The sequence below is a fragment of the Myiozetetes cayanensis genome, unplaced genomic scaffold (genome assembly GCF_022539395.1).
Source record: "Myiozetetes cayanensis isolate MyiCay16 unplaced genomic scaffold, myiCay2020 scf14, whole genome shotgun sequence".
NCBI lineage: Eukaryota > Metazoa > Chordata > Aves > Passeriformes > Tyrannidae > Myiozetetes > Myiozetetes cayanensis.
This window is the reverse complement of record NW_026087048.1, coordinates 14662271-14683864: the sequence shown is the minus strand read 5'-3', so window position 1 is coordinate 14683864 and position 21594 is coordinate 14662271. Positions and strand designations below refer to the sequence as shown.

The 21594-nt window shown below is 53.0% G+C and overlaps 1 protein-coding gene across 1 annotated transcript; it reads left to right on the top strand.

Annotated features, from left to right (window-relative positions):
• The first annotated feature begins 3962 nt into the window (after window positions 1–3962).
• On the top strand, window positions 3963–13251 carry LOC126636953 (uncharacterized). Its single transcript, XM_050309743.1, has 16 exons — window positions 3963–4146; window positions 4226–4302; window positions 5549–5638; window positions 5925–6029; window positions 6285–6393; window positions 6750–6841; window positions 7265–7450; window positions 7645–7796; window positions 8116–8266; window positions 8349–8510; window positions 8705–8884; window positions 9145–9300; window positions 9544–9645; window positions 9919–10021; window positions 12956–13015; window positions 13103–13251. The coding sequence occupies exons 1-16, from the start codon at window positions 3963–3965 to the stop codon at window positions 13249–13251; spliced, it is 2058 nt and encodes a 685-aa protein (XP_050165700.1).
• The last annotated feature ends 8343 nt before the right edge of the window (window positions 13252–21594 follow it).

Genomic DNA, 21594 nt, shown 5'->3' with positions numbered 1-21594 from the left:
AAGATTACCCCTGTCAACAGAAATCATCCAGGCATGCAAACAATTCATCTGAGAGCCTTTCACTTTACTAGAAAAGCAAAAAAACCCACCCTACCCTAGAATAGTCATATTGTCTGCTCAAGGGATCAGTAGTCTGACAGTTTTAAGCAGGTGAGATGCTCCTGTCTGCAGGCAGGTGACTCTGTGCAGTGCTGCTTTGCATTGCAGCTGACTCAGGGAGGATTTTCCAGGAGCATCCATGTTGAATCTCATGCAGGGTTCACACTATGTACAAATGTCTCCAATAAATAGGGTAAATGCTTGTAATAGGAAGTAAAGTGAGTTGGATTTCAGACCAACTGGAGAAATAATTGAGCCTGCACAGAATAGGCTGCACCAGAGATTTCAACTGGCTATTTTTAATCCTTTGAAGACTTTGCTATTTCCCACTTTTTTTTCCTTCATTTAATCTGACTTGTAATGAATAGTCCTGGTTTTATAAAATGGAAGGTGCTAATGTATGGAACATTTTAAAAAGCTTTATTTTACAACTGTCAGAAACCTCTCCAGCTTGCCAAAACATGACCGTGGATGTATCCTCTTTGATAAAGAGGAGGAGTTGAGAACACTAACTCGGGGGCAGCAACAGAACTGGTTGTAACACAAGGTTTCCACTTCCTAGGGACTTAAAATGGAAAAAAAAGGAACCAGAGAGAGTAACTGAATCAGGCTGGAAGGAAAATTGATTGATTTTTGGTGTGGAGGAGCAATCTAAGGAGAGGATACTCCAGGGCAGGGCTCGGTGGGAGCCTCTTCTGCCTCCAGGATGCAGCTCAACCCTCTGGGTCATCTCTGCTGCAATGTACAACAAAACACAGAGGTCTGGGAGTCCTCAGGCAGACCTGAATGCTCAGGGTGTGCAAGCAATGAAGATCCCATTGCTGTAGTGCAGAGTGAGATGCAATCCTCCAGATCTCACCAGGACTCCTACTCCCACTTATCTGAACCTCATCCAAAAAACCCAGAGCTCTCATCTCCCTCAAAGCCTCCGCTGCAATGCTCCGTGACCATAGCTAGCCTGCCCTCTGGGTAAATCCATGCTATAGGAAGTATTTTCTGTGGATTTAACAGATGGGTGAGCTGAGAGGAGGGATGAAGTGCTTTGTTTAGGGCAGAGGTGGTAGGGGAGGTTTGTCATCCCACTCCATGGCGACCACCCGCTCCATCTGCTGACACTTCCGTGCACGATGTCAATTCCAACGTGACTCTGATTCGTCTGCCAAGTGCTGCATGTTGGTGTTTTGGGTTGATACTTGGAGAGCTCTGTGAAGATACTTCATTAGGCAAAATTAATTCCTTTGAGAAGAACCTTCTGGCAGTACTTCAGAAAGTGTTAGGAAACAACTGTTGTTCTGACACTTGTTAAAAATTGGCATTAGCCGTTTCCTAATTTATTTTTAAAAGGACAATCAAGCCACATTGCTCCCCAGGTCAAACGAGAGCTGTGACATACCTGCCAGCATTCCTATGAGAACATGAGGTGCCAGACCTCCTCTAAATGACAGAAGTCACTTCCCACAGCTGTCGTTGCCCTGAAAAGTTTCCCTTCTCCTGAGCTGTCAAGTCCTCTGTGTTTCTGTCCCTTTTTTTTGCCACCTTCACTGTAAGTGTGGGGTCTGATGATAATAAGACAGGCATAGTAGAAAGGAGGATCATAAGTGGTGACCTTGGTGGCCAGCCCTGCAAAGTGATGTCAATTTCCCAGCCTCAATTTTGGTTTAATGGAGACAACACTTTAAATGGGGTATGTTTTATTTTAGGTTTCCCGCAGTGTTTTCTGCTTGGCAATTCTCTGAGAGACTGTTATTGTACCAGAGAGCACATTTTTTAGAATCCTTTTTATCCCCCTCCCTTAATATAAAGCCTATCATCTGGGAGCACTCTGTCACTGCTGTTTCTGAGCTGGAGATTTCTCTGAGAGCAGCTACCGCTAATAATATCAATTATACAACACTGAGGTTCCTGTTCTCCTATTTTGACTGGAGGAAGGCCATATAATTTACTGCCTTTTTTTTTTTTCTTTGCATGCAAACTTAATAGAAAGCTTTAGTCTTGCTGTGCCTAAGAGAGAACAGCAGTGGAAAGATTCACTTGGGTGAGCCACAACCCCATGTGTTAGGGTGGCTTAGTGTGCAAGGGTGAAAAAGATTTAGTAAATGTGCATTAAAAGGGTCTGATGCTTGTCAGACCTCCCTACTGTCTATATGTTTGTAAAAAGAGTGTTTGGATGTGCTAACATGATCCAAACTTTCTTATGGATGATGTTTTAGTTATTAAAAGAAACATAGAAAATGACCAGGAATGGCAGCTGTGGAGTCTTTTTAATACTGTCAAATCTATAGCATTTCCATCCTACAGTAACTTTAAATAGACAAAAATGTATTTTAAAGGGCTTAAGGAAAAAAAATCATATCTTTTAACCAATCTTTCTAGTGACATGAAAACAAAACCACCCAGAGCCATTAAAGCCCAGCTAAACCCATGTACTGCATGTCCAGAGCTCCAAAAATTAACAAGATTCGAAAACTGAAAGTGTCTACTAACAGATGGTTGGTGGCCAGGAGTACAAAATGAGTGATGGCAACGAAAATAAAACTAGAAAATTTCAATCCATGGTGAAGAATTCTGAATAGCAGCACAGAGCCTAGCACTGTCTGTATGTCAGGTGTTGCAAGGTTACCTTGATTAGAAACCCTCTTCTAAAGAGGCTAAAGAGATCCTGTCCCTCTGTTGCACCGGTAGCATGTTTCCATTTTTTCTGCCCTGGGGGAAAAGAAGTATCCTGTTTCCTTGAATAGCTGATTAGCATCATTTTGTGATGTCCTCGGAGGGGATTATTTTTGACCTAATCATCTACAGGAAAGTTTGGAGACTTCACTCGGTGTGCCCCGTCACAGTGCTGAGCACACGTAGTGGAAGACACAGAGTCAGACGGCCCTGCCCAGAAGAACTTTCTGCCTGAAAGAAGTTTTTTCATTTTCTGTTTTTTAAAACAGAGTTCCTTCCTCAATGTTGCCTCTCGCATGAGCGGCTGAGAAGGGATAAACCGGGAAAGAAGTGTACAAAATAAAATACAATGGATTTTCTAATCTCGTGGCTGGAAAATGTGGTCTCCAGGGTAGTTTCTAAACTAGGAAAGAGACTGCCTCTTCCACTCTAGCATGTATCTTATCTGTCATGAAGAAGTTTCTCTCCCTACAGATGCTCTAAGGATTATTGGACGTCATCCTAAGCATGCCCACAGTTCTATAGTGATGGCCTTGCGTTTCAGAGGGGGTGATGCCGTGGGGAAAAGCACGAGAAACTCTGTCCTTGGTAAAGCAGAGGCTTTACTTTGTCAGCCTCTTGAAGATGGGTGTAGCTCAGGGCAATCAGTGGAAGTTTCAGAGACCAGCACTTATTATTTACTAAAGCAATCAAATAAATCCAAAGTTGTAAGAGGCTTGCTCTACTTCCTGCTGTAGGCCTGCCTAGTCCTTTGCTCTCTTTCAAAAAACACCACTAGCACCCAGTGTCGTGCCTCCAAGACTCCTTTATTTATTTATTTTTTTTTTTTTGAACAACGTGTCTAATACTAAAGATTTGTGGGGTTTGGGGCCAATGCAGCATAATTTTCTTCATCGTTGGGGCCCGTTGCTAGGGGCTGGGGGCACATCAGCCAGCACCACTGTGACAGCGCTGGGCGTCAGGTGGTGTGTCACAGGGGGGCCCTTTGTGACACCCCACCGCAGCGTGTGTGGTGAGCACAGCCCCGGTGTCACCCCAGTGTCCGTCAGGACGGCGACGCGACAGGACGGGAGCACGGAGCTGTCGAGGATCTTCTGAGCACAGCTCCAGGCTTTCCCTGTTGGCCCGTAGTGCGATATTGTTTCCGCCAAGCTTCCCGCTTCCCCCTTCCCTACTTCTAGTAGTTTCCTGATAGGATGGAGCAGACACCCCCCAGCAAGCCCAGGGTGACCTGGGCGGAGGAGGGTGCTGCCCAGAAAAGCGGCTCTCCAGAAGAGCCCCATGAGGTGGCCTGGGCAGCGGAGGGTGCTGCCCAGGAAAGCAGGTCTCCAGCAGAACTCTCCCAGTGGATCCTGGTGAAGCCAGCGCAGACGGGGACGGGTGAGTGAGGGGACTGGGCAGGGCTGGGGCCTCTGCAGCGCACCCTGCAATGATCCTCCTTGCTCTCTCCCTCTCTTAGATGTCAGCTTGTTCCCCCTGTCCAGAGAAGAACAGGAAGTCGTGGACTCCATCCAGGCTCTGGACAGCCCCGCAGAGGTAAGCGCGGCCAGTTGGACGGCAGCTGTGCCAGCATCTAAGGCAGGGGCTCTGCTGCTGGGCTGCTGCAGGGCTGCTGGCCGGGCAGGGCCGCTGCTCCTGCAGGGCGCTGCAGCTCAGGGCTCCAGTCTCGCTGGCCACGTTTCCCCCCTCTCACGCTCCCCGTTTGTCTCTCTGTCCCTCGGCTGCCAGAATCTAGCCCACGAGACCGCCTTTCTTCAGAAAGTCGTGCGCCTGTGCAGAAGCACCACAGGCAGCGGCTCATCACAGCGCTTGGTCCACTTCTGCCACAGATATGAGGTGGTAGAGAGGATCCAGGTGAGGGGACACTGGGTGCTGTGGGGAAGGGGGCAAGGCCCCTGGCACTGGCAGGGTCTGGGAGGCCGAGGCTCTGGTGGCACCGGGTGCTGGCAGCTGCCGGGTCCCAGCTCAGCTGTGCTCTGCAGATGCTGCTGGAGGCCAAGGCCCGTATAAATCAGCGTGCCAGGAAAAGCTTCACCAGGGATCCGGGCGCGCTGGTGGACGCCCACAAGGAGCAGATGAAGCACACAGAAGTGCAGAGACTGGCCCTGTTTACCATTGAAGTGCTGAGGTACCCGCCCATGGCTCCCAGGGACCCCTTTCCCCGGAGGACTGTGGCCCCCTGCACAAGGCCTGGAGGCGCTTCCCCCGGCACCACTGTCCAATTGGGCCCTTCCCCTTTGCAGCGCGGTGCCCGAGGTGCTGGAGGGCAAAAAGAGAAGGCTCCTGGAAGCCTGCTTCCGAGCCGTTCTCTTCCTTCCTCAAGACCACATCTACGTAAAGGGGGACGTGAGCTCAGGAAGAAGGTAAGTGCTGGCTGAGCTGCAGGAGCCGCCGGTGCCTCTGGGCTGCTCTCCGGCCATCCTGCGTGTGAAGTAAGATACGCAGGTATCCCCAGAAATGCCGAGGCAGCGGAAAGGATTCAGAAAGTTTCTTTAGAGGGCCAGAACCCCAGAAACCTAACGGTGTGGTTTGCACACTGGGCCTCAGGGAGAAAAAGGCACCTGGTGCCGTTTTCTCCTTGGGGTTTTTGTTATGCCTGCTGCCCGATCTCTCCCCACTGGAATGCGAAGGCCCGTGGCATCTGCTCTCTGCTCACAGTAGACTGCCTGCTGCGAGGTCTCTGCTGGGCAGTGTGGGCAGCTCTCCTTCCCTGGCACTGGGAGCTCAGATGAGTCTCCTGGGGGTGAAGAATCACTGCCACTGCTCTCTGTCCTCCTTGCAGACCCTGCGAGCCCTGGACAGCGTGCTGAAGGCAATAGTGCAGAAGAGTCCTCCCTCCAGAATGGGCGAGGAGCTGCAGAACATCTTTCAGGTCTGGCCTGTGCAAAGAGTGGGAGTCCTGGGGTTGTTCCTCATCCTGTGGGGGAGGGCTTGCCCACTCCTGGCTGGGTGGTCCCCAGACAAGTGCCACGGAGGCAGAGCACGCCTTGCTGCCTGGCCTGCAAGGGAGCCCAGGGACAGGAGCCCCGCTACAGGCTTTGCTCAGGGTCCCTGAGGGACAGTGCAAGTCCTGCCCAGGAGCGGAGCTGCTGCTGCTGCTGCTGCTGCTGGAGCGGGTGTCTGCTCCTGAGGCTCACCAGCAGCTTCTCTTTGCTCAGGTGCTGGTGGAGTTTGCCAGATATGGCATCACCTCCGCGCGGCAAGAAGCCATGGCGAGGATTTGTGAGCTGAGCAGATGGATGGACAGCTATTCCAAACGGAAGGTAAGGCCCAGGAACCCTCCAGCCGGGCCGTGCCCCTCCCCTGCTACTTTCCCTGCCAGGGCTGCTGGCCGGCTGACGGCTCCAGGAGACAGGGCCACAGGGTCCTGCAAAGCCTGGACTCCCCAGGGATCCAGCCCTGGGCACACCCTTGGGCATGGGGCTTTGGCACCAGCTGCCTGCCCTCAGCCCTGCTTCTCTTCTTCCTCCCTCCCTCCCTCCCTCCCTCTCTCCCACGCAACTGCCTGAAAAAAAAAGGACTCCACTGTCATCGAGATCTCCTTCCTCGGACAGCTGCTGGGATTTGTCCTCCTCGAGCCACTCGTGGGATGCCATGAGACTATTTACTACCTCAGTGAATTCATCTGTAAGCAAAAAGCTAAGGGACATTGTGCTGGCCTTCATCCCTCTGCACACAGACATCACCTCCCAGCTCTGCTTCTCTGCTTGACCACCTTTGCCCCTCGGGCTGCTTCCCCGAGCATCCCAGCTCCCTTTTGCTGTAGAAGCAGAGTGCTCTCCTCAAGCCTTGCACCTGTTCTCTGCCGCTCCCCTTCCCCGCTCCTTTCACCATCCTCAAGCCTGCCTGTTTGTGGAGCCCACTCTGACTCCCTCCACAATCTCCTTCTGTCCTACCATCTCGCAATGCGAATCTCTTGGTGCTTTGGAAAGCCTGACGGCAAAGCTGCTCTCCCTGACTTCCACGTCTGCCCCGCTCTGCAGGCAGGACCAGGCTAAGGGGTAAACGACACGCGCGCCATGCAAAAGGTGAAAGCACCAGCCTTCTGAAGACTTACGAAAGCTACCGTATCAAGGTAATGAGCTGCCCCCTTGCTGAGACTCTTGTCCGTGCCATCGGCAGGGCACTCCCGTGAGCAAAGGGACCCAGAATCAGTGGGGCTGGCAGGGCCTCAGTGTCCCTGAGGAGAGGGTTCCTGCTGTCCCCAAGCAGGGACTATCTGAGGGCAGCACTCTGCTGGTGTCCCAGCAGCAGCTCCAGCTCTCCTGCCCACCAGCGAGCCCCGATCCTCTGTGGGGCCAGCACCCCGTGCCCATGAGCCCAGCCCTGCTGCCTCAGCCGAAGGGCCCTCTGCTCTCACCCTCCCCCGTGCACTGACTCTGGGCACTGCTGCCGGCACTGCTGGGCACCTGTGGCCAGGGCTGCTCTCGCTGCCCAGCTGAGCAGCACCATCAGGGGGCTTGGCGTGACATCTTTGCTCTCTTCCTTCCTGCCACAGCCCTTTGAAAGGTACCTCACGCGCTCGGAGAGGACGCACATCGTCCTCGCAGTCCTGGAGCAGAGAGAAGCAGACCATGCTGAAAAGCCATGGAAGAAGAGTGACTTTGCCTCCCAAGAGCGCTGGTTGAGAGGATCATCAGCCTTGGGGGAGTTCATGGATAAACCGTGCTTGTACCTGACGGATGTAAGTGGCCTGTGGCTGGATTGCCGTGTCCTTCAGCCCTCTAAGGCCTCCTTCGTCTCCCCATCCCTCCCTCCCAAAGCCAGGTGTCTCAGGCACTTGAAGGCACCTTAAGGCAGCGGCAGCAGTGCGGTACGGAAAGGGCAGCTGAGGCTGCACTGCAGTGGCAGCACTGTCCTTACCGGTGTCCCCTTCAGGTGCCAAAGATTTTGAGCTTCCTTCGGAAAAGCCTGCTAACCATCAAGAAAGGACGAGTGCAGCAGGACTTCCACGACCTGCTTCTGCTGCTAGCTGACTTCTTCCCAAGGAAGGTAGTCGCAACACTGCTGAGCGCTCCACCACGAGACAGGTACTGGCCCTGAAAACCCTGAGGCCTTGTGGGCTGTGGGGAGGGGGAGCCTGAGACTCTCTGGCTCCCAGACCCAAGGAATGATGCAGGACAGCCCTGAGGAGAGGGGTTCTCCACGCCACCAGGCCTTCCAGCCCTGCTGGCTTGCCCAGGCCCGCAGCAGACAAAGCTGGCCGAGCCGGCCCAGAGCCAACAGCCTAGAGGGGAACACCACCTCAGTCCCCTCCTGCCTGCCCAGGCAGGGCCCTCAGGCACCTGGGCTGGCCCCAGCCATGCTGCAGTCGAGGCCGCCCTGCTGACCTAGTGCTCTGCCTTGCAGGGTGGCCATGGAAATGTGGCAGATCATTTTCGCCAAGCCACCGCTTAGAGAAAGGATACTGTGGTCATTCGCTGCCATGCTCTGGGTGGACTGGTGGCCCTGTAGTCTCAGCGCTTCCTCTTCAGAAAGCAGCTCCATGTCTGACTTGGCTGTGAGTTTGCAGAAAAGGACCTGATGCCCCGCCACAAGCCTTGCAGACTGCCAGGATCTCACTACTGTGCTTGCTTCTACAGCCATCGCCCAGCGACACCAGCATGAAGTTTGAGAGGGACGATGAGGATGAAGACTTGGAAGAGCTTCGCAACGACAACTTTGATATTGATGAGGAGCTTCCAACGCTGCCAGCCTCCCGGGTGCTCGAAGGCCTCCTGAGGCTGTTAAAGATACCTGGCATGGTGAGCATGGTGGCATCAGGGACAGGCAGGGCTCTGGGGCTGTGGGTAAGGCGGTGGCTTGGTGTGGGCTGGGAGGCAGGTGTTGGGGTGGCTGCTGCAAACTGCCTTGCTGCCACACTGGGGCCTGGTGGCTGCCTGGGGAGCTTTGCAGGCGTGCATCTTCTCACAAAAAAGAAACTCCGTCTTTCGTACAGGCACTAAAAATGGAGTTCTTGGTGCCACACCTAATGGAGCTGCTGTGGCTTGACCGGGAAGACCTGAAGAAAAAGGTCATGGTGATCCTGAAAATACTGATACAGGAAGGCATGAACAACATATGGGCCAGCCCCCCCCATAAGTATCTGATGGAGAACCTCCCGCGCTTCCTCGACATGGTAAGGCTGATGTGGGAGCGTGAGCCCTGAGATGGGCACTGGGCCATGACAGCCGCCCTGCAGCCCAGCCCTGTCAGCAGCTCTCGGAGCAGGCTCTGCTCCCCTGGGCTCTTGGGGCTTCTGGGCCTTGCAGCCCAGTGCAAGTTGTCCCTGCTCTGGAAACTGACGCCAGGGCATCTCCCTCAGCCACCATGCCCACCTCCCTTCACTGTGGGCAGGGGCCGCTTTTTCCCAAGCTCACCATTCCTCCTTCCTACCAGGAGAGCAGCGACTTGCGCGAGTTCTTCATCTGCCGCTTCAAAGACTACCTGAGCTCTGAGGTGGCGAGGAACAGGAGCAAATTCAAGGCGTCTCTACGGAGGGTACTGGTGCCGCTGATCATTCGCACCAGTGACCAGCCCCCGAGTGTGGGCAAGGTACAGATTTGAAGGCTGAGCACTGGCAGAGGGAGAGGTGGGCTGACCCGTCCTGTGGGGCCCAGGCTGTTAACAGGGCAAGGGCTGCTGGCAGTGGGCGGCCGTCCTGCGGGGCTGTCCTCAAAAGTCCCCTAGACCCTTTGGCGAGGGCAGCTTCCTAAGGGCAGGATCACCCCAGGAACAAAGCCAAGAGCTCTGCTTTGCCAGCCTTGGTGCTATCTCACACCTTCTGCTTCTCTGCAGGCAGCCGAGGAAGCGCTCCTTGCTACAGCAAAGCTCCTCAAGTTGAGGGAGCTGAAAGAGCTGGTGAAGACACAGGAGCCGTGGAGGATCGTCGAGTGCTTGGTAAGGCCGAGCGGCAGCGTGCAGGCTGGGTGAGGCTTGTCCCGCCCCTGGAGCCTGCACTGTGCGCCCAGAGCCCAGAGCCCAGAGCCCGGAGCTGCACCCCAGTGTGTGTCCTCCAAGAACAGAGCCCCAAGGGCTCCTGTCCAGGCCCCTGTCCCTTCCCTGCAGCCAGTGGGTGAGAGGGCTCTGGGCAACCCTGAGTGCTGGCAGGAGGGACGGCTGCAGGCAACGGGAGGGCTCTGTGACATGCCCATGTCCTTGTGCTCTCTCCAGCTGGGGAAGGACAGCAGCAGGGCTGAAGAGTACCTGCGTCAGGGCCTGGCGTACCTCAAGGACCCCGAGGCCTCTGTGCGAGAGGCGGCCATCCGGTTCATCGGTGAGCCCCAGCGCCTGGGGACCCTCTTTGGGCAAGCTGGCCCCGTCCCTGCTCCTGCCCTGACAGCCAGGCACGGCCCTGGGGCTGCCCGAGCCCCAGCTGCCGCATGCTGGGCCTGGGCCTCCCTCCGCCCCACCCTGCCCACGCAGCTGGGCTTGGGGGCCGCTTAGCTGAGTTCCACCCCCCGGAGCTCCTGGTGGTTCCTGGGCTCATCCCTGTTGAGGGGGAGGACGGCAGGGCCAGGGGCCGGGCTGCTGGGACCCGCTGGGGAGCAGGGGCTGACGGAGCTTTGTGTCTAGGAATGGCCACGCGGCAAACATCCGTGAGCAGCTTCCAACACTCCCAGCCTGCAGGCGCTGTCCGAGACACCTGATCTGGTGAGCAGGGACAGCCATGTTGGCATCCAGGGCTCTGGGGCTGTGGGCAAGGCGGTGGCTTGGCGCGGGCTGGGAGGCAGGTGTTGGGGTGGCTGCTGCAAAGTGCCTTGCTGCCATGCTGGGGCCTGGTGGCTACCTGGGGAGCTTTGCAGGCGTGCATCTTCTCACATAAAAGGAACTCTCTCCTTCATACAGGCAGGAAAATTGGAGCTCCTGATGCCTTCAGATCTTCAGCAAAGCCACGAGTCAAACTACGAGCACTGCTCTTCCGTACTCCACTGATCCAATTGTAGACGGCTGTGATTTAATAAAGCACCAAAAAGAGGCCCAAACCCATGGTGTCCTTCAGATGCGCCCATCCTGGGCAGACTGATGTCTATTATGTAATTTTCACTTCCTTCTTTTTTCATCTAGTGGTCTGTCAGTTGGCAAACACACCTAGAAATCCCAATGAAAATCCTTTTAATTATAGTGAGCACAAATTAAATTCATTCGTTATTATTCATTTAATGACATAAATGAATCAAATAGTTGAAGTTTCTGGAGATCAGCTGGTCCAACCCCCCAACTCAAGCAGCGTGGCCTACAGCAGGCTGCCCAGGACCATGTTCAGGTTTTTGAGTATCTCCAAGGAGGAAGACTCCACAACCTCTCTGGGCAACCTGTGCCATGGCTTGGTCACCCCCACAGTGAAAACTGTTTCCAGCTGTTCACAGGGAACCTCCCAAGTTTCACTTTGTGCCCATTACCTCTGCTTCTGTCACTGGACACCACTGGAAAGGGCCTGGTTCTGTCCTCTTTGCACCCTCCAATCAGGTATTTCTACACATTGAGGAGATGCCCCTGTGAGTGTTCTCTTCTCCTGGTTGAATGGTGCCAGCTCTCCCAGTGTCTCCTCATATATGAGATGCTCCACTCAACAGGGAGTGGGAGGTGAATGAGTGCCCCTCTCCTGCCTTCTGCAGTCACATAGGGATACTGGAATTTCTTGTTGGACCATCTGCTGCCAATCCTGCAAACCTCCTACAGATAAAGGCAGGGAAGGGCAAATTCTTAATGTGATTAAACTTGAGCAGCTACAGAGATCTGTGTCTGTAGTTGTACCTCAGTTGGAGAGGGCAGGGAAATGGCACAGGCTGCAAGTACTATGCAAAACCCACAGTTAAACCCAGAACAATCCTGGTAAACCTCTTCCCTTTCACAATGCACCCACGAGGCTCTGACTGCTTGGGCCATCTCTTACATCATGGAAGAGACCTCTGGGATCAGTGGCTGGCAGAAGGGCCATGTGAAACTGCACATCCTCTTACCAGAAACCACGTTTTGGATATCCATCTTCTGTGCCAGCTCCTAGTCCTCATCTTCTCCCTTCAGGCTTCCACATGTTTCTCAGCCTTTTGTCCACTGACCTCTGTGCAAAATAAACATTTCATAAGCAGACGTTTACTGTGGGTCTGTGCTCTTACACTGGGACAGAACATTCCACGGCTGCACTGAATGAAGTGAATGGTTCCAGCAACACCAAAAGGGATGATGTTTTCGCCCTCTCCTGGCACAGCCTGAGCAATGCAGCAGTACAAAGGGATGCACGGCAGGAGGAAAGGAAAGAAAAATTCTTTGCTAAAAATACGAACTATGACAGGGGCTGTCCTCAAAAGTCCCCTAGACCCTTTGGCGAGGGCACGTCCCAGCTTCCTAAGGGCAGGATCACCCCAGGAACAAAGCCAAGAGCTCTGCTTTGCCAGCCTTGGTGCTATCTCACACCTTCTGCTTCTCTGCAGGCAGCCGAGGAAGCGCTCCTTGCTACAGCAAAGCTCCTCAAGTTGAGGGAGCTGAAAGAGCTGGTGAAGACACAGGAGCCGTGGAGGATCGTCGAGTGCTTGGTAAGGTCGAGTGCCAGTGTGCAGGCTGGGTGAGGCTTGTCCCGCCCCCAGAGCCCGCGCTGTGCGCCCAGAGCCCGGAGCCCAGAGCCAGGAGCTGCACCCCAGTGTGTGTCCTCCAAGAACAGAGCCCCAAGGGCTCCTGTCCAGGCCCCTGTCCCTTCCCTGCAGCCAGTGGGAGAGAGGGCTCTGGGCAACCCTGAGTGCTGGCAGGAGGGACGGCTGCAGGCAACGGGAGGGCTCTGTGACATGCCCATGTCCTTGTGCTCTCTCCAGCTGGGGAAGGACAGCAGCAGGGCTGAAGAGTACCTGCGTCAGGGCGTGGCGTACCTCAAGGACCCCGAGGCCTCTGTGCGAGAGGCGGCCATCCGGTTCATCGGTGAGCCCCAGCGCCTGGGGACCCTCTTTGGGCAAGCTGGCCCCGTCCCTGCTCCTGCCCTGACAGCCAGGCACGGCCCTGGGGCTGCCCGAGCCCCAGCTGCCGCATGCTGGGCCTGGGCCTCCCTCCGCCCCACCCTGCCCACGCAGCTGGGATTGGGGGCCGCTTAGCTGAGTTCCACCCCCCGAGCTCCTGGTGGTTCCTGGGCTCATCCCTGCTGAGGGGGAGGATGGCAGGGCCAGGGGCCGGGCTGCTGGGACCCGCTGGGGAGCAGGGGCTGACGGAGCTTTGTGCCTAGGAGTGGCCATGCGACACCTGAGGAACCGAACCACAGACACACTGGATGAGATCTGCAGCGGTGAGTGGGGAACATGGGCTGGAGGGGACACTGGGGGGTCTCTGCAGTCACAGGCATTCATCTCGACTCTGTTTCTTTTGCTCGCAGCCCTTCAGCCCTTGACGAAAGACAGCAATGAGTTCGTCTCTTCCCTGGCCCAACAGACAATCTACGTTCTGAAGGCTTTAGGACCAACACCACCGCCTCGCTTCAGTCTAGAATCACTGCTCTTCTGGCACCGCCGTCCACATCCATGAAGAGCTTCCAACACTCCCAGTTCCCAGGCGCTGTCCGAGACACCTGATCTGGTGAGCAGGGACAGCCATGTTGGCATCCAGGGCTCTGGGGCTGTGGGCAAGGCGGTGGCTTGGCGCGGGCTGGGAGGAAGGTGTTGGGGTGGCTGCTGCAAAGTGCCTTGCTGCCATGCTGGGGCCTGGTGGCTGCCTGGGGAGCTTTGCAGGCGTGCATCTTCTCACAAAAAAGAAACTCTGTCCTTCGTACAGCCAGAAAAATGGGAGCTTCTGGTGCCGAACATGATGGAGCTCGTGTGTCTCGGCAGCAAAGACTTCTGGACAAGAGGTTGTGATGATGCCTAAAAACCGGATGTGTCAATATCTGAATAAGACAAAGGCCAGCCCCGCCACTGAGGATCCGGTGGAGAACCTCCCGCGCTTCCTCGACATGGTAAGGCTAATGTTTGAGAGTGAGCCCTGAGATGGACACTGGGCCATGACAGCTGCCCTGCAGCCCAGCCCTGTCAGCAGCTCTCGGAGTAGGCTCTGCTCCCCTGGGCTCTTGGGGCTTCTGGGCCTTGCAGCCCAGTGCAAGTTGTCCCTGCTCTGGAAACTGACGCCAGGGCATCTCCCTCAGCCACCATGCCCACCTCCCTTCACTGTGGGCAGGGGGCCGCTTTTTCCCAAGCTCACCATTCCTCCTTCCTACCAGGAGAGCAGCGACTTGCGCGAGTTCTTCATCTGCCGCTTCAAAGACTACCTGAGCTCTGAGGTGGCGAGGAACAGGAGCAAATTCAAGGCGTCTCTACGGAGGGTACTGGTGCCGCTGATCATTCGCACCAGTGACCAACCCCCGAGTGTGGGCAAGGTACAGATTTGAAGGCTGAGCACTGGCAGAGGGAGAGGTGGGCTGACCCATCCTGTGGGGCCCAGGCTGTTAACAGGGCAAGGGCTGCTGGCAGTGGGCGGCCGTCCTGCGGGGCTGTCCTCAAAAGTCCCCTAGACCCTTTGGTGAGGCACGTCAGCTTCCTAAGGGCAGGATCACCCCAGGAACAAAGCCAAGAGCTCTGCTTTGCCAGCCTTGGTGCTATCTCACACCTTCTGCTTCTCTGCAGGCAGCCGAGGAAGCGCTCCTTGCTACAGCAAAGCTCCTCAAGTTGAGGGAGCTGAAAGAGCTGGTGAAGACACAGGAGCCGTGGAGGATCGTCGAGTGCTTGGTAAGGCCGAGCGGCAGCGTGCAGGTTGGGTGAGGCTTGTCCCGCCCCTGGAGCCCGCGCTGTGCGCCCAGAACCCAGAGCCCAGAGCCAGGAGCTGCACCCCAGTGTGTGTCCTCCAAGAACAGAGCCCCAAGGGCTCCTGTCCAGGCCCCTGTCCCTTCCCTGCAGCCAGTGGGAGAGAGGGCTCTGGGCAACCCTGAGTGCTGGCAGGAGGGACGGCTGCAGGCAACGGGAGGGCTCTGTGACATGCCCATGTCCTTGTGCTCTCTCCAGCTGGGGAAGGACAGCAGCAGGGCTGAAGAGTACCTGCGTCAGGGCCTGGTGTACCTCAAGGACCCCGAGGCCTCTGTGCGAGAGGTGGCCATCCGGTTCATCGGTGAGCCCCAGCGCCTGGGGACCCTCTTTGGGCAAGCTGGCCCCGTCCCTGCTCCTGCCCTGACAGCCAGGCACGGCCCTGGGGCTGCCCGAGCCCCAGCTGCCGCATGCTGGGCCTGGGCCTCCCTCCGCCCCACCCTGCCCACGCAGCTGGGCTTGGGGGCCACTTAGCTGAGTTCCACCCCCCGGAGCTCCTGGTGGTTCCTGGGCTCATCCCTGCTGAGGGGGAGGACGGCAGGGCCAGGGGCCAGGCTGCTGGGACCCGCTGGGGAGCAGGGGCTGACGGAGCTTTGTGTCTAGGAGTGGCCACGCGACAAACATCCGTGAGCAGCTTCCAACACTCCCAGTTCCCAGGCGCTGTCCGAGACACCTGATCTGGTGAGCAGGGACAGTCATGTTGGCATCCAGGGCTCTGGGGCTGTGGGCAAGGTGGTGGCTTGGCGCGGGCTGGGAGGAAGGTGTTGGGGTGGCTGCTGCAAACTGCCTTGCTGCCACGCTGGGGCCTGGTGGCTGCCTGGGGAGCTTTGCAGGTGTGCATCTTCTCACATAAAAGGAACTCTCTCCTTCATACAGGCAGGAAAACTGGAGCTCCTGATGCCTTCAGATCTTCAGCAAAGCCACGATTCAAACTACGAGCACTGCTCTTCCGACGCCACTGATCCAATTGTAGACGGCTGTGATTTAATAAAGCACCAAAAAGAGGCCCAAACCCATGGTGTCCTTCAGATGCGCCGCATCCTGGGCAGACTGATGTCTATTATGTAATTTTCACTTCCTTCTTTTTTCATCTAGTGGTCTGTCAGTTGGCAAACACACCTAGAAATCCCAATGAAAATCCTTTTAAGTATAGTGAGCACAAATTAAATTCATTCGTTATTATTCATTTAATGACATAAATGAATCAAATAGTTGAAGTTTCTGGAGATCAGCTGGTCCAACCCCCAACTCAAGCAGCGTGGCCTACAGCAGGCTGCCCAGGACCATGTTCAGGTTTTTGAGTATCTCCAAGGAGGAAGACTCCACAACCTCTCTGGGCAACCTGTGCCATGGCTTGGTCACCCCCACAGTGAAAACTGTTTCCAGCTGTTCACAGGGAACCTCCCAAGTTTCACTTTGTGCCCATTGCCTCTGCTTCTGTCACTGGACACCACTGGAAAGGGCCTGGTTCTGTCCTCTTTGCACCCTCCAATCAGGTATTTCTACACATTGAGGAGATGCCCCTGTGAGTGTTCTCTTCTCCTGGTTGAATGGTGCCAGCTCTCCCAGTGTCTCCTCATATATGAGATGCTCCACTCAACAGGGAGTGGGAGGTGAATGAGTGCCCCTCTCCTGCCTTCTGCAGTCACATAGGGATACTGGAATTTCTTGTTGGACCATCTGCTGCCAATCCTGCAAACCTCCTACAGATAAAGGCAGGGAAGGGCAAATTCTTAATGTGATTAAACTTGAGCAGCTACAGAGATCTGTGTCTGTAGTTGTACCTCAGTTGGAGAGGGCAGGGAAATGGCACAGGCTGCAAGTACTATGCAAAACCCACAGTTAAACCCAGAACAATCCTGGTAAACCTCTTCCCTTTCACAATGCACCCACGAGGCTCTGACTGCTTGGGCCATCTCTTACATCATGGAAGAGACCTCTGGGATCAGTGGCTGGCAGAAGGGCCATGTGAAACTGCACATCCTCTTACCAGAAACCACGTTTTGGATATCCATCTTCTGTGCCAGCTCCTAGTCCTCATCTTCTCCCTTCAGGCTTCCACATGTTTCTCAGCCTTTTGTCCACTGACCTCTGTGCAAAATAAACATCTCATAAGCAGACGTTTACTGTGGGTCTGTGCTCTTACACTGGGACAGAACATTCCACGGCTGCACTGAATGAAGTGAATGGTTCCAGCAACACCAAAAGGGATGATGTTTTCGCCCTCTCCTGGCACAGCCTGAGCAATGCAGCAGTACAAAGGGATGCACGGCATGATGCCCATTATATTGCCTCTCCTCTCTTCCTTTAAATTATCTCCTTAAAACATCCACTCATATCATGCTATAAAGGAAGAAAGAATCTATACTTAAAGGCTTAATTTGGGGATGTCTGCAGAGTGCTCTGCAAATGGGATGGTGTGCTGTGCATTTGCCATTTAAATATAGCTGTATACACACCCTTGGCCTTCTGAATGGCTGAAACCCTCGTAGCAGGTGATCACGAGACTTTCTATAATTGAAATGAACTTAATCCTGACAAAAATGTAGCAGCAGCTGCTGTAAAAGCTGTGGCTGCTCTCCAAGTATTTATTACATTTCCCTGATCCATATATTAGAGTGATGCCATGCTGCAGAATCCTGACACAGAGTGTCTCTTAAAAGAGAGCTCTGTATTTTAGGTTTAAGGGCTTTGTTGTGTTTTTCATAAGAATGTTTTTCTCTTGTGTGATGATTGTCACACGAGGGTCTGAGTTGCTTGGATATTAATTACTTAGGTCCTGCAACAATAAAGTAAAAGGTAAATACAGAAATTCACTCTCTTTCTCCCTCACACAACTATAGTGGTACACATGAGTCATTGACTGTATGATGGGATGAAGAGGCAGAGCTGTTTTTAGAGGTAAAGATGAGCTGCCAGCCCAGAGGATGTGTGCAGGACGCTGAGAGGAGACAGCAGCCAGCTGGAACACACAAGAAATGACTGTGGCTGCCCTCCCAATTTAACCTTCATGACACAAATCTCTGCCTGAATCACAATGTGCTCTGGAAGACTGAGACAAGGGGCAGGTTCTTCTTTAATTCCTGATTTTTCACTGCTGTTTGAGGACTCCTGTCTGCCTTGGCTCCTCCAAGTCCTTCCTCCTCTTCTAACTCTGGGTATCCCTGGGCTTTGCCGAGTGGGACCCAGAATTCACACAGCACCACCAAAGAGCAACCATCAAGCCATTTCCCTGACAAGAGGAATGTCTCAGCCTCAAAGCCAAGCAAATCCAATAGTAAAAACGCAGGAAAAGCGGGGCTCAGCAAGTGTGCAAGAGGGACTGTGTGGAGTAGCACTGAGCTCCTGCTCCTTTGGAGCGACTGCAGTAAGGAGGGGGTCATGGCCCTTGAAAAATCCTCTGAGCAGGAGTACAACCGCCAAAGTGAAGGTGCATCACCTGGAAAAGCACTTGACTGGGAGAGATTTGCCAATGGTTTCCAGGGCTCACTGGTCCCTGCAGATCTGGACTCACCCTTCCCATATGTTGTGCTGTCACTTCTTTATGGCTTCGACTCCCAGGCATGGAAAACATTAACTCAGTCTTATTCAAACTGTTCCTTAGCCCTGAGCTAGCCAAGGCACATGCTCTCGTTTGCAGCGTGACATCCCAGGCTGTTTAAAGGGCAGGACAGAAGATGGTGCTGCTGAGCCAATGTATTTTAACAAGAAAACTTCTGGAGCTGCTGTTATGGGTGTTTTTTTGACAGCTCCTGTTCCAAAATAATCTTTGTTTAAACTAAAAAGTTGTCAAGGAGATAAGTTTAAGAAGCACATGAGTTACAGATAAACATCCCACAGCCCGATCCCGCGTGGAACAGAGCTGTGGTGAAATATTGATGGATGAGGCTCCCTAATTACATCTCCTACTGAGGGGCTGGCTTGAAATCTGGAGCTTTCCTGCTTTGTATGCAGCACCGTCAGGATAAAGTGATGGGATCCCTTGCAGAGCTACATGGGCAATTGGGTTGGGATGTATGTGGCTAATGAACAGGCGTCAGCCTTGTGGGAGCTAATGAAATGTTCAGTACAAAACGTGTCACCTCCAGGTACCGTCACTGCCTCACTCCTGGAGTTTAATCCTCTTCCCTGCTTGCCTGGGCAGATGCACTCCCTGTTTACTGAATCTTCTCCGTGTAAAGCAACGGGGGCAGCAGAAAGAACAAAAGCACCTTTGATCATCAAGCCGGGTAAAATGGTGTGAAGTTTTTAGGCTGTGGTGGGTTTTTTTGGGTGTTTGGTTTTTGTTTTTTTTATTAAGACTTATCCAAAAAAGTAAGGCAAATAATTTCCAACAATAGTGCAGGTAGCTCCTTATTTTTAATAAGGATATTTTATCTCAGATTGAGAACAGGAATAGGCTCCACAGTTCACCTGACTGGAAATTTCAGTGGTTTAGTGGAAAGAAACACCCTAAATTCAGAGATGCCTGTTCTAAATCCGATTTACTCAGCAGCTGTAAATGAAGTGGTTGTAAAAGAAGAGGCTGCCTCACAGTATTTAATTTCTAACTCACCTGGTAACTGAGCACAGAGCACTAAGCATCTAATGCAGTGATGCTGAAAACCAGGATTACACTCTGCTTTGCTCCTTCTGGCAATCCCATATTTGGGGAAGTATTACAGGGTTGGAATATTACAGAGCTAGAAATCAGAATTCATGCTGCACCTTGGCACATCACTGTGCTGAAAAATGAGGCCTGTACTGTTAATTCCTCTAGCAAAGGGGCCACACAGAGGTACACCCGTGGCAGCACAGATGATGACAGCCATCAACACTCAGAAGCCTTCACTGCTGGCCTTAACACAATTTTCTGTGTGAGCTTAGTGGATCCACTATATCTTTTTGCTTTCACTTCTTTGGCTCCAGAGCAAGAATAATATTTACCTATTTTACAGGCCACACCAGAAGGATCAGTTAGCTAATGCTCACTCAGTACTCTGAATACCCAAAGCAAGAAATACATTTAAAGGGTTGTTTTCAGTGTGCCTGAAATCAATAGATTCTTGGCAAAGACACTAGTGAAGGAATCTGGATAGTGTGGAAGCACGTGGGCACTTGGATACACAGGTCGTGGGCCTGTCCCACAGGGGAGAGCACACACATCCACACACATACCCCTGCACACCTCTGCAAATGTCCCCACTGCTCTTGCAGCAGGATGAAGAATATGCTGGTACAGCCTTCTGCTACACAGATAAATTCAAAAGCAATAGCAGTTCTCCCAGACAAGGGAAGAGGCTCATCTGACTGTTCATGATCTGAAGCTGTCTGGGCTTGTGAGGGGTGGTGGATCACTCCAGGAGCCCAAACCAGCTCATGTTTTTCCTGCCTCAAGCAGTTTTTGCTTTCCAGGCAGCAGATGCAGCATGGAGCAGTTGTGAGCCAGCACAGTGGGAAAAGTTTTAGTAGGCACAACAGAAAGAAGGAAAAGAAGTGGATGTCTCAGGCTCCTGGGAAGCAGCTGGAGGATTAAGAATCAGTCCCATTCAGTGCTAAAACACTGAACAAACCTTAGCCTCATGTAAGAATCCTTGGCTACAGCTGCAAGAGCTACTGCTCTTGTAGCTGCAGGCTTTGTGCCTTCCCAGCAGGGAGCTTTAGAGTCCCATCTCTGTAATGACAGTCTCCTTTGCACAGACCCATTTGTGGTCTGCATGTACCTGTTGAGATACTGGCACTAAGACCTTACCAACTCAGGTATGGTTTCACTGACAAGCACAGGGGAAACCTAATTTTTACTCTTTTTTAAATATTGCTAAGACAAAGATGAGGTTGAGAGGCCTGAAAGCAAATTGCAGAGGTCACTGGAAAGACTCTGACCCTACTGCTTCCCATCCCCTGACAGACAGTGCGCATAGACCTTGTTCCAGCACCAGGAACAGGGAGCTCTATGGAGAGGGAATGGGTCAACTTCCCTGCAACCTCACGCCCTGAGAAGTGCTGTGGGCTTGTCTTGTGCATTCCTGCAGCCTCTTTTGGCTTACAGAGATTGGTCTAAGCCTGACACCAGAAAATCAAGCAACTATTTTCTTGGTTTTCCTCCACTGCACATGAACGCGCTGGTACTTTCCCATACACACTGTCTTGGGGACAATATGATTAGAGCCTTTCCCTGGGAAGGGCCAGAGAGCTGCACTGCCCTATGTGAAATCTCAGTTATAAGACACAGGCTGAAACAGCCACTGTCCATCAGTGTCTTTCAGCACTGCTGAAGTTTCATGGATCAAAATTTGACTCTTTCTTCCTCAAGCAGAAATATTAAACCAAAGGTTAGAAAAAATAGTTTTGCTCTGCTGACAAAGATTTGAGACAAATTCAAAAGGTTCCCAGTGAAGAAATATAAATACTAAGGGCAGTGAAATCTTCATGCATCTTCCTTCAATATATGTTTAAGCTTCTATGCCTAAGTCCTACATCTTCTGTCAAAAGCACTCTGAATAGAGAATTTTACTGGAATCCCAGTTCATTGCCCCAGTTTCCCCATTGTGTATCCAGAACTGCATTAACTGGGACAGTCACAGACCTTCACTTACTATTAAGTCCCAGCATTCGTGAACACTATGGGAATGAGTGTATGCAGATCAAACACAGAGACACCAGGCTCAGGATTGGCCCTTGAACCTGTAATCCAAAACCACTTAGCAGGAGCCTACATTTGTTAAACAAGATCATGAGACTTCAGCTATTCCTAGAAAAGTTGAAAGGAGAGGAAAAGGCAGTGAGGCTTCCAAAACATGACAGCATTAGAGGCCACCTTTTCCCAAAGCTCCTGTATTTCTCTCATCATTTTTTGTGCAGCAGGTCATTATGAATTACTGATTACCAGAGCAGGCCAGGTGGGTCCGTCGCTGACCTGCTGTGTAAGCTGGGCAAAAAAAAAATGGGTCTAACCCCTCTGCATTGACTTAGTGTAAAATATGTCTACTGAAGAGGTTTGAAGCTTAACATAGTTCTTGTTAAGTGTTCATAGAGGATAGTGAAACCCTGAGATTAAGAGGTACACCAGAGGAGAATGATAGGGTTATAAAACCTATTT

What these genes read in the sequence shown, in the direction of transcription:
- LOC126636953 (XM_050309743.1), top strand. Translation starts at nt 3,963, where the DNA reads ATGGAGCAGACACCCCCCAGCAAGCCCAGGGTGACCTGGGCGGAGGAG. An exon ending in AGCGCTCCACCACGAGACAG is followed by an intron (nt 7,797 to 8,115) that starts GTACTGGCCCTG and finishes TCTGCCTTGCAG; the next exon opens with GGTGGCCATGGAAATGTGGC. An exon ending in TCCCGCGCTTCCTCGACATG is followed by an intron (nt 8,885 to 9,144) that starts GTAAGGCTGATG and finishes CCTTCCTACCAG; the next exon opens with GAGAGCAGCGACTTGCGCGA.